A 13,416-nucleotide genomic window follows, 5' to 3' on the forward strand; every position below is an offset into this window, starting at 1 on the left:
GGTCGGGGGCAGGCTGCAAGCTGAGGCAAGTCCATGTAAACAGGTGAGAGGTCTTTGGTGGGCAGCAGGCAATACAAGTCTGTGGAATAGGCCAGAGGTCAAAACAAGGAGATCAGAATAAAGACTGGGTAGCAGGAACAAGGAATTAACAGGACTGAGGGGCAAGCAGGAACTAGAAGGCAAATCTGGAGCAAGGAACAAGGCAATCAGGAACTTGGGCACAAAGGGGGCTAGAACACAAATATGAGTCAATGATCCAGCAATAGCTGGGATGCAGGCAGTGGCTTTTATAGGGTCTTGATGGTAAGATTGTTAGCACCTGGCCTTAACAAGATTAGAGGTGAAGACCGAGGAAACAACAGAGAGAGATTATGGTTAATTAGACTATTATCAGCATTCAACATCAAAAGCCTCTGGTGGCTCAACAGGAAAGTGCACTGTATAATTACCAAACGGGCCAGGGGTTGAATCCGCAAGAGACCTGACACCTACACAGAATAAAAATTGCTTAGACAGTTAAGTTGATTTCAGCCTTACAGTCCTATCATTACTAAATGTATAGATCAATTGGGAGGCTGTTTAAATAGACCACCCTATAACCCCAGCTACTGTCTGCATCTATAGAGGCATCGACATACCCAAGCTGTCACTTTCTTGCTATTGAGAGCCACTAGTCTGGGGACCTCAATGTGGGTTGCCAAATGGTATAATATTCAACCTTTCACACTGTGTGCCATTTTGTGTGATGGAAACATTATTTATTATTTGTCGTTGTGTTGTTGAGTTATACAATTCTCCCACTGTGCAGGGGACCTGTTGGGTCACGCTGTTAACAATCCAGATTCTCTGATCCAGCTGCCAACGGGCTGTGGGGAACAGAACCTTGTTAAGCTCATGCCCATACCATCTGTTCTGGGATATCTAAATTGCACAGGGCAACTAACAAAAGAGATCAAAGACAAAGCACTGCAGTACATGGATATTGGTGAGAGAATATTTACCTGTTTTAATATATACATTACTTCTTATTTGCATGGAATTTAATATTCTGGTTCTGAAACAAAAATAATGCTACTTTCTCAGACTATTGTTGCTCTTTAGAATTCCATTTCATATTAAAGATGAAGAAAACTTTGATGCACCCAATGCTTATTGGTTTACTGACTCCATTGAACTAAAAGCATAAAGTCAACCCTCTATATAGGTAGGATTATTTTCAGTCTTCCATTGGACTGCAGTGGTCCCTGGTCAAGCCATTTCAAGCATGAAAACAATAATTAGCCTTCTGGTCATTATACTGTACAGTAGGTGATGTCCATAAAAGTAATCTAAAAGTCTGCTGGGCTTGGTCACCATAGTTATGGATGGCCACAGCTCTTTTCTCTCAAGGGAATTTGCAGGATGTTAATCTTTTGTGGGTTGACCAAAGATGGGTTGCATGGGTTGACCAAAGAAAGAAAATGCAGTCAAGGAGACAAATGCCCATTTTTTTCATTCATCACAGTGGTCCTAATGGGATTTGTCACCATGAAAAGGCCCTAAAGCATCCAGTAACTAGTGCAAGGTATCCTTATCACTGAATAAAAAAAATCTAAGGTTCATGTGCAGGAGAATAATGTTCTATGTGCTAATTGTTCCTCTTTACTTTCTCAGGCTATATGAGGCAGCTTGGCTACAAAAGATGGGACGGAACATTCAGCGCTTTTGGACAAAGTGATAGTGAGGGAAGCTCATGGTGAGTATGGTGCAAGATAAGCTGATCATCCATGTTCTGTAAACTTCTATGACTAAGATGCTGTAGAGACATTTGAATGTGGCTCATGGGTAAAAATGATTGGGAACACCTGTGTCAAGGAAAATAACATTCTGGAAAAGAAACATGTTAAGGCTCAAATACATATTTATTGTAGGGGATGTGAGGTGTTAATCATCCCTACTATGAGCAAGTGTAACCATGGGGCCATGGGTAGTCATTGATGTTCCTATTTCCTAGTCTATATAAGAGGAGAAATAGATCTAATGTAACTTTACCCTTAGTGAAGTAAGAGATCCGGGACCATGTCAGTGAGGTACAGATAGTGGCAGGTAGTGGAATTATAGAATGCTCTAGGAGTGGCTGGTTAGTAAGGACAGCTTTAAGCTCCGCCGAAGAAGCTTAGGGTAGAACATGGTGAAGTCTTAGGGGCTGATTCAGTAAGGGTCGAATATCGAGGGTTAATTAACCTCGATATTTGACTAGGAATTGAAATCCTTGGACTTCGAATGTCGAAGGATTTAGCGCAGATAGTTCGATCGAACGATCAAAGGATTATTCCTTCGAATGAACGATTAAATCCTTCGAATCGAACGATTCGAACGATTTAAATCCAACGATCGAAGGATTATCCTTCGATCAAAAAAAGTTAGCCAAGCCTATGGGGACCTTCCCCATAGTCTAACATTGACTTCGGTAGCTTTTAGATGCCGAACTAGGGGGTCGAAGTTTTTTTTAAAGAGACTAAAGATTTTTACTACGAATCCTTCGATTCAAAGTCGTAGTCGAAGTAGCCCATTCGATGGTCGAAGTAGCCCAAAAAAACCTTTGAAATTCGAAATTTTTTTACTTCGAATCCTTCACTCGAAGTTAGTGAATCTGCCCCTTAGTGTAATACCTATGGTGGGATTAATACCATTTGTGAAGTGTGTGTTTGTATAATTTTTGTTTTGTTTTCCCTCAGGCTGACAGCCTTGACATTTCACACTTTTGAACAAATAAAGTCCTATACATTGGTGGACCCAGCAGTCCAGAATCAGGCACTACTTGCCCTAGCAAAAATGCAGGACCTGAAAAGCGGGTGTTTCAAAGCCACTGGAAATCTGTTTCACAGTGGACTAAAGGTGAGTGTAGAAGATCAATCTGGGCACTCTGGGAATATGGGGGACCTGAGAGTCCAAAGACTGAGAATGTTATGGTTATTATAAGGAGATCAGCTAAGTGATGGGTTTTGTACAGAGATAACAGGCCAGTCCAGAATTTAAGTCCAGTTGCTAAACGATTACTAAATGGTGAACAGCAATTAAGGAAATCTGTGTCTGCTGGGGAATGACTTGCTGTATTTTATTCTGCAGGGCGGTGCCGATAATGAAATCAGCTTCACAGCCTATGTTACTGGAATACTCTCGCAAACAACTTACCCAGCAGCGGTAAGTTCTAAATAGGAATCTACCTCTTCTACACACACATTCACCACTGTAGAATTTACCTCCAGCAAAAAATACCCCTATGAGTATTCTCTGAGTTTTTTATTCCTTTTGAGAAAAAATTAGGTTTCCGAGCTTAGAGATCCATGGGACAAGTGGATTTCTGGCTGAGAAGTCTGGGAGCCATTGTTCTTTCAAAGACCAGGCTTGGTTGTCCAGCATCTGCTGAAGTTACAGCATGATGTCTGCATTCATAACATGGAATTGTAATGGGACTGTGTATGGGGAATTATTATATATTTATGAGCAGTGATCCCGAACCAGTGACTTGTGAGCAACATGTTGCACTATAACCCTTTGATGTTGCTCCCAGTGGCCTCAAAGTAGGTGCTTTCTTTTTCAATCCTGGCTTGAAGGAAAACTTTAGCTGCACAAAAACCATGTGTACTTCCAAACAGAGCCTCATGTAGGCTGCAAGTCCACATAGGGGCCACTGTCCATAACTGGCACCCCCAAAAATTGTTTGAATGCTTGTGTTGCTCTCCAACTTTTTTTTACATTTGACTGTGGCTCACAGATTGGCGATAGCAATAGATTGGCGATCCTTGTTGGATGTCAAACTCAACCCAAATGGCGGCCCAGCCTGGGTTCATTTGATCTTTTTTGACATTCTCGCCAAAGAACCAAATCAAACAAGAAGTACCTGCCACCTTGTCAGATTGATATATAAATAATTAATGATCAGATATTTATTGATTTGGGTCCCAACACATGATTAAATAGGCATCCAACCTGATCAAACCTGCCAGTCCAGTTATGGGCATTTGTACTTCATCTGTTTCTATTTTATAACCGTGGATATAAATATTTTTTATTCCATGTCTCAAGCTATTTTATTCAATTTTGTTCTCTTTCTGTAGCAAACCCTACTGCGTGGAGCTGTGGGCTGTCTGGATGAGGCTTCTAGGAGAGAACAATCACTGTACAACTTGGCACTCATGTTCAACACATTCGCTGTAATGGGAAATTTAGAGAGGCGCAACTATATTTTGGCACAACTGAAGAGTAAAGCCATTCAAAAAGGTAACTTAACCCATGGATATGGTCTCATCAAGAGCAAGATCCTTGTTAACAATCCCTATGTTTCCCTCATCTTGGCATATTCTGTTCCTCAAGATGTCCCAAAATGATGTGGTTTAACTACTAATGAGCTGTAGGAATTAACAGCCATAATGAATGCAATTTGTTTAATGTTTAGATGTTTAATTTGTTCAATAGAAATATTTTGATCCTTTATCCATTGCATTCTATGGTTTCTGTAATAATATTAGGTCATTTGGAAGAAACTTGAGATGATGAAATGACATGGTAGAGACTGATTATGTTTGTTTGTCTCCCCCTCTCCAATCAGATGGTAGCATCCACTGGGAGCGAACTGACAAGCCAAAAGCAGAGATGTACCCATTCTTCTATGCCCCGGCTCCTTCAGCTGAAATAGAGATAACTGGCTACATCCTAATGGGCATGACATATGGGCCCACCCCATCCCAGGATGATAAATCTTATATGGCTCAAATAGTGCTATGGCTCTGTCAGCAGCAGAATTCACAAGGAGGATACCGGTCAACTGCGGTAATTAATTATTCTATAATACTATAACAACTGGATGCTTTCTGAAGTCAGAGGGGTGCATTATCCTTTTAAATACATGAATGATAGTTCCCTGTATAATTTAGCCTGCAGCCTTGTGCCTTTATATGGTCACAGAAAAACCCTCAGTGACTTCTAATATCCTTATCATTTACAGTAGGGGGTACATTATCCCTTATAATACATGAGTGATACTCAGAGTTCCCTGTATAACTCAGCCTGCAGCCTTGTGCCTTTATATGGTCACAGAACAACCCCTCAGTGACTTCTAATATCCTTATCATTTACAGTAGGGGTACATTATCCCTTATAATACATGAGTGATACTCAGAGTTCCCTATATAACTCAGCCTGTAGCCTTGTGCCTTTATATGGTCACAGAACAACCCCTCAGTGACTTTTAATATCCTTATCATTTACTCTAGGGGGTACATTATCCCTTATAATTAGGGATGCACCGAATCCAGGATTCGATTTGGTGTTAGGCCGGGATTTGGCCTTTTTCAAAAGGATTCGGATTTGGACAAATCCTCGTACCTTTGTCACAAAACAAGGAAGTAAAAAAATTTCCTTTGGTTCGGTATTCGGCAGAATTTTTCATGAAGGATTCCGAGGTTTGCCCGAATCCAAAGTAGTGGATTCCATTCGTCACCACTTATACTACACGTACATGAGTTCTCTGTATAACTTAGAATATATAAATGAAAGTGAAACATTTTTTAGCTTTATCAGTATTGAAACTAAAGTGTTGCCCCTTTGTACAGGACACGGTGGTGGCTTTGCACGCTCTCGCCAGATATAGTTGCCTTGTATACAAGGAAGGGGCCACTAACCAAATAAAGGTGACTTCAGGAAATACAGTCATCGCTAACTTCAACGTACTACCGAAAAACCGCCTTCTCGTCCAGAAGAAGCCTCTGCCGAAAATACCTGGAAATTACGGATTAGAGATCAACGGGAAAGGCTGCTGTCTGGTGCAGGTAAACAAGCAATATCATATTAGAATATGAATCTCCTACTGGGGGTAACAGTGTCATATTAGTACAGGGATCCAATGCTGGGGGGTAACAGTGTCAAATTAGTACAGGGATCCAATGCTGGGGGGTAACAGTGCCACAGTTCAACTGGAATTCCCTGCTGCAGGTGTCAAACTATCTTCATTGTTGATTATGCACAATGTTCTATACCAGAATCCTGTACAGGTTGTTTTTGGTTTTTTCCAGTGCTCTGTTCAGTACAATGTGCCCGTGATTAAAGGAAACTCCGCCTTCTCTCTTTCTGTAGAGTCAGACCGTAAAAGTTGTATTGATGGAGTGGCCTATACCATGCCCATAACCATGTCTCTAAGGTACAGTGTCCAACCTGTCCATATGACTTGTCTTAGTGATATTGTGTGTGATACACCCTGTGTTGTAAGGTAATTGGATCAATGTAATCACACATTTGGACCTGGGCACTGCGAGTTCCTCTGATTATCAGACTGGACACAATGGAGAGGTCATATTGATGCAATTGATGTGTCCAAGCACCTCCATATTGTTGCAAATTGGATCCATCCTGACTTTCTATGAATAAATTGCGTGAGCGCCTGTTTACACTAGAGAACCGTGGAAGTTCTGATAACCTTGGTTGGGGAGTAGCAAGAAGGTTCCCACAGTGGGTTGTGCCAACCCCAGACATGCACTCGCCACTTTGATGCAACCTGTACTCTAGAAATACTAAGACGTTGCACCCAATCAAGTGCAAAAGCAGCGACACAGGTGATCTGTTTGAAAGAAGGTGCCTATCATGTGGTGGTAAAAATACTGGCACAGGGCTGAAAAGTGCCTGAAACTGCCCAAGGGCACACAGGATAGTGTTAGTACATCCACTTTAAAGCCCTGAAAAACAGCGGATGTGTCATTAGCCTCAGGGCAATGGAACACAAGCCTTTTCTCTAATGGTGGAGTTGGTGGAGAAGCTCCTGACACCACACATGCCACCTCCCTTTGACTTTATAGTAAATGCTCCGTCTGTAACCTGAGTATATTAAGCATATATGATATACTGTTGTATGATCTAGATCAGGTTGCTATTTAATGTTAATCCAATGTCTATATACTGTATAAACATGGCACCAGTAATGGACATCTTGGCCTGGGCCCCTCCACCACTACGGGCTGCCCTGTATGAACCTTCCTACAAACATGTTTTTCTTCATCTGCTTTTTATTTATATCTGACTTTCTCTTTGACAGTTACAATGGCAATAAGAATCAGTCCAACATGGCTGTTATAATCTTCAAGTTGTTGTCTGGATACACACCGGAATATCAGTCTTTGCAAAAGGTATGGTTGGGAAAAATCAAGGGCAGGTCATTGATCAGAGCTGCAAACATTACATTGTGTCAGACTTGCAGGGTTAATGCACCCAAGTGCTGAATCCAAACATCTCATAAACCGGGCTCACCCTCAGGTCTTAAAGGGGCTGATCACCGTTGAGTTAACTCTTATTATGATGTAAAGAGTGAAATTCTGAGACAATTTGCAATACCCTAGAAACCACGCAATGACTTGAATAAGAGACTGGAATATGAATAGGAGAGGCCTGAATAGAAAGATAAAAAGTAGCAATAATAATACATTTGTAGTTGAAAGCTGCAAAGACCAAAAATTCTTTGGAGCAGGCAATCAATAGGCTGTGACTAAATGTTTGTAACATGAAACGCATAAGGCTGTGGACACCATAAATTATTTCACCTTGATTCAACTGCCTGGTGGAAGATTGCCTTTATTGAGTGCCTGCTCCAAAGAATTTTCAGTTTGCTACTTGGAGAACCCACCTTTAGAGTGAAAGCTGGAAAGAGTCAGAAGAAAAAGGAAAATAATTTAAAAAAGAAATAAAAAATTAAGGTCAATTGAAGAGTTGCTTAGAATTAGCCATTGTATAACATACTAAAAGTTAACTTAAAGGTGAACTACCCCTTTAAACTAACATACATTTATTCTGCTCTTCTGTTATTCTGATGTTAGAGGTTCATTTCTGCTGGCAAACTTTAGCAAAGCAATAGTCTACTGGCATTCCACCTGCAGGACAGTAAACCTGCCACTTGGTTATTTAGTTAAGATCCATGAAGGAGACGGATTCTATCAGATGTGTAATCAGATGTTCGTGAGCTACAAGTGAATGTTCTACTACAAAAAGTCTTGTATGAGTGCTGTAAATTGGGGTGCAGGGCGGTTTTGAGAAGTAGTGCAGCATTAGTCAAAGACTTAGTTCCTTCTACACTGTGTATCTTTGGGTTACAAAGGACAACACTTGTGAAATAAGTTCTCTAAACACGACTGGAAGTTCTCTAGATCTGTAACTACAACCTACGTTTCTTCAAATCCACTAGATCATTAAACTTCCACTAGAGACTTCCAAGCGAAACGCAGACTAGATAAAGTCTTTTCTCGATAAAAGCTGTACCTTCCCTCACTGATCTTTCTGTTATTTCCACAGCTAAGGGAGACGGTTTCCAAAGTTGAACAGAACAATAATCGTCTGGTTATATATCTGGAATCTGTGAGTTAACTAGAGTTGTTACCTCTATTACCCGGCCCAGTACATCATTCTACTAATCAAGTTTTTTAGCTTACAACTCCTGTCTGAATTTCTCCACCTTGACCCAAGTTAGACTTGCTTTTACTTCCATGGCCTTTAAATTCCATTGAAGAGCAATTTCTGATGACATCTTCCCCCAACATTCTTGTGTCTCTATGATGCCCTGTTCTTCTCAAATCCATCATACATTCATTATTTATTGGTACATAGCTACTAGCTGATTAACAATTCTACAGATTCATTTCTAACCTACAACACCTGCTTGAATTCTCCCATATTGACCTTATCATTGAGTTAGACTGAGTCAAAATTGTTCTTACTTTCATGGTCTTTATATTCCACCGAAGAGAACTTTCTAATTATGACACACATGACACATTCTTGTGTCTCTATGATGCCCTTTCTCAAGTCCATCAAACTTTCATTAAATGTATTGGTGCCTAGCGATTAGCTGATTATGAAGAAGGTGAAGACAATGATGAAGATGGCCAGGGATTCACTTTCTCCTCTTTTTGCAGGTCTCTAGCAAGCTCATTACCTTGTCCGTGACTCTAGAGATGAATAACAGAGTGCAGAACTTCCAGCCGCAGTTTGTTTATGTCTTTGACTACTATGAAGCAGGTATTTATTACAGTGTATTAGTGATTGCTGAGACAAGGGCCACATGATAGGCTGTATGTAGCATCATTATTACAAAAAAATTTTTAAAAAAAGTCTGCCTGGGATGAGACCTGAAAAAGATCAGTTTAAATTAGGAATCAACTCCATGAAAAACCATGTCTTGCATGAGTTATACAGTTCAGTTCTCTGATTCTCTGCTCTTTTTGTTTCTTGACAGACAAGAAACAAAAGTGATGGTCTTTGGTCCTGACTCATAAGCAGTGGGTTTACCCATTGTGTAAAAACAGGTTGATCCCACTGCTGTTTTTGAAGCATAGAGAGATCAGTGTAATGGGTGAACTCCAATTAGCCATTGAGTTGAAGACCATGTCTTGTCCTTTGTTTGAATATGAAAGAGAGCAGCACAACAGTAGGAAGTATAGGGAATCGTACATTGGCACCACAGAGAGACTGAAATGACCTACCCACAGTGGGTTCTTTTAAATGAGTTTGGGTTTCATCCAAAGTAACAGGACAGTAAGACAATTACTTTAATATTTGCCAGTTTCATCTTAATTTCTTATATAATGTTTTTTCCTCCTCTGTCTTAGATGAAAATGGAGTTGCCGAGCTCAAACATTCGTGTGCAGCGTAGTGAGCACAGAGGTAACATGTAAATAGTTTAATGAAATGGATTCCAATGTTAAAGGCAGTCCATATAGTCACTAGAGGATGACTGCTAAGATCATTACAGTACAGCTCTGATACTGGAGCAGAATGCCAGTCATTAATTCAAATTAGACTGTTGTGCCAAAGTTGTAGCAGGGTGTAGTAAAAACAATTCGAACTTGCTTCAAGTGCTGTTGAGTGTACAACTCTATCCAGTCCAACTACCATATTGCCTATAAATGTTGACATCTGGTTCAACAACAAGTTGGATCTAAAAGTAAGTCATGGACATGACTGAAAAGATGGTGGTGGGGTTTCCACATTGCCCACATGAAGAGTAACACTCTGTAACCCTGACCACAACAGCTCTGCCCTTACTTGAACTATAAATCAGAAAGCTCCCAGAAAAAGGAGGAGAGCTGACTATTCTGTTTATTTCTGTGGGCAGCAAAAAGCCATTGTGGTAACTCATTATTTTAACCTCGTATTTACTGACTTGTTTTGAGTCCAATGGCATATTTCTTTGAGACCCCAGACTGTGACAGGGCCCCGTGGCAAGACAATATCATTGATAAAATGTGAATGAATGAAATATATTGATACTTAGCTCAGTAATCTGTGGTTCTCCTGCAACTGAGCCACTACCCCCAACATCACATCACATGTTGAGGGAGATTGGGAGTTGTATTTTAATAACAACTGGAGGGTGTGAGGTTGGACACCTAGACTGATGCTGTAAATGTAGGCCCTTACCAATACGCATGACTTGGTAACCTGTCTCCTCTAACTTCATCCCTCATGTTTACTAGTATTTCTGTTAAATCACTCTGCTTTAATTATCCCCCCAGGAGAACTGGATTGTGACGATATGATAAAATCTGAAGAAGGAGAATGTTTCATGTCATGCCAGTTTATGTTGCTGCTCTAATAACATTTGCCAGTGCAACCAGATGCCACAGACTTTAAGGCCATTCCTCCTGTGCCAAAATATCCTCTCCAATAAACACCATCTGACAACGTAGTCCTCTTGTCCTGTTATTATTAGGAGCTTCACATCAGAACCTGCCACTGCTACTAGTGATTTATAAAAGTAGAGGACGGGGATTTGTTAATCATATAAATTGTGGTCTCTGCACTTGAACTTCAGCTCACAAAGTTCCTCAAAAAAAAAGGCTGGTTGTTATGGGTAACTGCATTGGTGCAGTTTAAAGCTAGTGTATGTAAATCAGACCCAGGACTACAAAATCATTGGCAGTTAGCACAGATGTCCAATCGAGAGGGATCTGTGTACAACTAGCCAGGCCAGATCTGCCCCAACCATGTCCCAATTCACCCAGACCACACATTCCTTTCGGTGTCCTGCTCAGGCTGCTTCTGAGGATTTTTGGGTACATCTTCTTTTGACTTCAGTGGAGGGGCAAACAAAGGATTTCTGAGGAAATTACTGACATTGGGAACTTGGGCTGCTACTGTGACAGGGTGAGGGAGAGTTAAATCAGGGTGACTGTCAAAAATTCCAGGTGACTGTCTGAGATAGGTAACGACCAATGAAGTCATGTGCTGCAATGGTCCTGGCCTTGTACATAATTCCTTTGTGCCAAACCAACTACAGATCAAACAGGAACTGGATTTTGTAGGCACCTGTGAATAATTAGTGTTGCCAAAGACCCATCACCTACAGCTGTAAGGATATGGTACCTTCTCTGCTATTATGTAGAACATCTCTAGAAGAATCTCACCCTACTGGGACCCATGGGATGGGGTAATGATAAAGAACCTACTTATACTGTAGGTAGCTATGTTGTTTCATTTTTTCATGCAATTTCTTCAGGGATGGAGAACTCATTTGCAACGTTCTTCTGGGTCACCCGGACCTGATTATCTGCTGAAGCCTTTAAAATCAGAAAGATGTTGCATTCATGCTGAAAGCAGGGTTATCCAACTAGAGGCCAAATGTATCGGCGCTCCAAGAGATTCTTAAGTTCTCCAACATGCCTAAGCCCTGCATTGAGTCAAGCATTTCAGTGTCACTGTATCCATGTCCCAAATACCGGTTAATTCCAGCAGTCGCTCCACCCCATGTTTTGTGTTAGTAAGGAGAATCTGCTTTTCTAGAGCCTTGCTTGGTTCTATGTCAAAGTTACAAATACGGTGTCCTTAATTTGAGAAATCCCACTATAAATCTGGAGTCCGGATTGAAGGGGTGAATTGTGCACAGCAATAAGATGGTTGCATCTGTTCAAATCATGTTGCCAAACGTTGTGTAGTTTAAAAAGACAGATTTTTTTATATTTAATTATGAAATTTGGCATGGGGCTAGACATGATGTCCATTTCCCAGGTGCCTCAACCATGTGACTTTTGCTCTGATAAACTTCAGTCACTCTATACTGTTTAAGTTGGAGTGATATCACCTCTCCCTTCCCTCCTCCCACAGCAGCTTTTTTTCTGCGTGGGTGCTATTCTCATATCTACCACTAGGTACTACTAGCACAACTTGGGTCGCATTGAAGTACAATGAAAAGGGGAGAAACAATAGCTGTCTCAAAGCAGTTCCACCACAAAGTGCTGGCCTCTTCTCAGAGTCAAGCACAATGCACTGAGATGGTGACTCCACACCAATATTACAGCTAAAAAAAATACATTTGTTGGTTCAAGAATACACATTTCCATGATAGAGTGAATTATTTGCAGTGTAATTTAGAAAAAAAAGAAACCATAAAAATCATGACAGAATCCCTTTAACATAAAACAAACATACACTGGATCAGCAAAGGCTGATTGACTTAAAGGAGAAGTGTTAGGCAACACTCCTACATGTGAACTAAGAGCAGGTACAATTTTAAGCAAAGATATAGCTCAGAGGAGCACTGGTCTAGGGTCTCGGGTTAACAATTATAATCAAATAGGGAGGTTCTAACCAACTGGCCATCCCCAGTGATAATGACTTTCCTTCTCTTTTCATTATTTTATTTAAAATTTGTCAAGATATGAGCAGTTATTTTCACAGCAAATTGAAACAAGAATAGCGGTAGTAGTTGGTGATTGTAAGCAGAGGAGCAGAATTTCGTGATTGTAAATGAAGCCATCAAGGAGTGGAGCTGAAAGAGGGAGACGTTATAGAAGAAAGTGTAAATATCCAAGGGGATTGGTATGTGAATCAGTGGAGTACAATTAAAGAAGCGGTGATGTCTCTCATGTGCCCTACACAAAGACCCACAGATAAACACAAACAATATATTAGAGTGGAAGATTCTGTCCAATGTTCAGATGATTATCATGAGGTTCTTTGGGGCTACCATCATAATCTGTCCAATGTAAAAAGAACATTCCTTCAGGTACAGGGGACAAAATGAAAGCCAAGTGGTCAGAAGTGAAGTTGCAATTAAAAGTAATATTATTGATATCTATTTTCTGAATCATATCTTCAGCATTTTCCTTTCTGCTCTACATGCGCTGTAAACGTTTGTATTGGAATTTTAGTGCACAGGACCTGTATGGTCAGAAAGACAGTGTTCATGTGAAATTCATACAATAATCTCCAAATCACCACAACATTTTTCTGCCTTTATGCCATAAAAAGCCCATAGCAACCCTGTAAAGAAAGCGATGTTCTGAGTTTTATTAATTATATTTTATTGTGAAGTTTTCAATATAAACCATACAATCCAAAGGTTTGACTCCAGTTATAGGCAGGGTCTGAACAGAGGTGGGCGGATCATTTTTGAGCTTC

General features: G+C 40.5%; 1 protein-coding gene across 1 annotated transcript in view; it reads left to right on the plus strand.

Moving 5' to 3' along the window:
* Positions 1–10,705, plus strand: part of LOC108695711 (ovostatin) — a 36,071-nt gene extending 25,366 nt beyond the window's left edge. Inside the window, exons 24-36 of the mRNA XM_041570166.1 lie at positions 809–985; positions 1,654–1,735; positions 2,718–2,877; positions 3,109–3,183; positions 4,101–4,263; positions 4,592–4,812; positions 5,595–5,810; positions 6,054–6,178; positions 7,067–7,157; positions 8,314–8,376; positions 8,934–9,036; positions 9,627–9,681; positions 10,533–10,705. Of these exons, the coding sequence (XP_041426100.1) occupies positions 809–985; positions 1,654–1,735; positions 2,718–2,877; positions 3,109–3,183; positions 4,101–4,263; positions 4,592–4,812; positions 5,595–5,810; positions 6,054–6,178; positions 7,067–7,157; positions 8,314–8,376; positions 8,934–9,036; positions 9,627–9,670 (1,520 nt within the window). The 3' untranslated portion in view covers positions 9,671–9,681; positions 10,533–10,705. The remainder of the gene's footprint in view (positions 1–808; positions 986–1,653; positions 1,736–2,717; positions 2,878–3,108; positions 3,184–4,100; positions 4,264–4,591; positions 4,813–5,594; positions 5,811–6,053; positions 6,179–7,066; positions 7,158–8,313; positions 8,377–8,933; positions 9,037–9,626; positions 9,682–10,532) is intronic.
* Positions 10,706–13,416: the final 2,711 nt, after the last annotated feature.

The sequence above is a fragment of the Xenopus laevis genome, chromosome 7L (genome assembly GCF_017654675.1).
Source record: "Xenopus laevis strain J_2021 chromosome 7L, Xenopus_laevis_v10.1, whole genome shotgun sequence".
Taxonomy (NCBI): Eukaryota; Metazoa; Chordata; class Amphibia; order Anura; family Pipidae; genus Xenopus; species Xenopus laevis.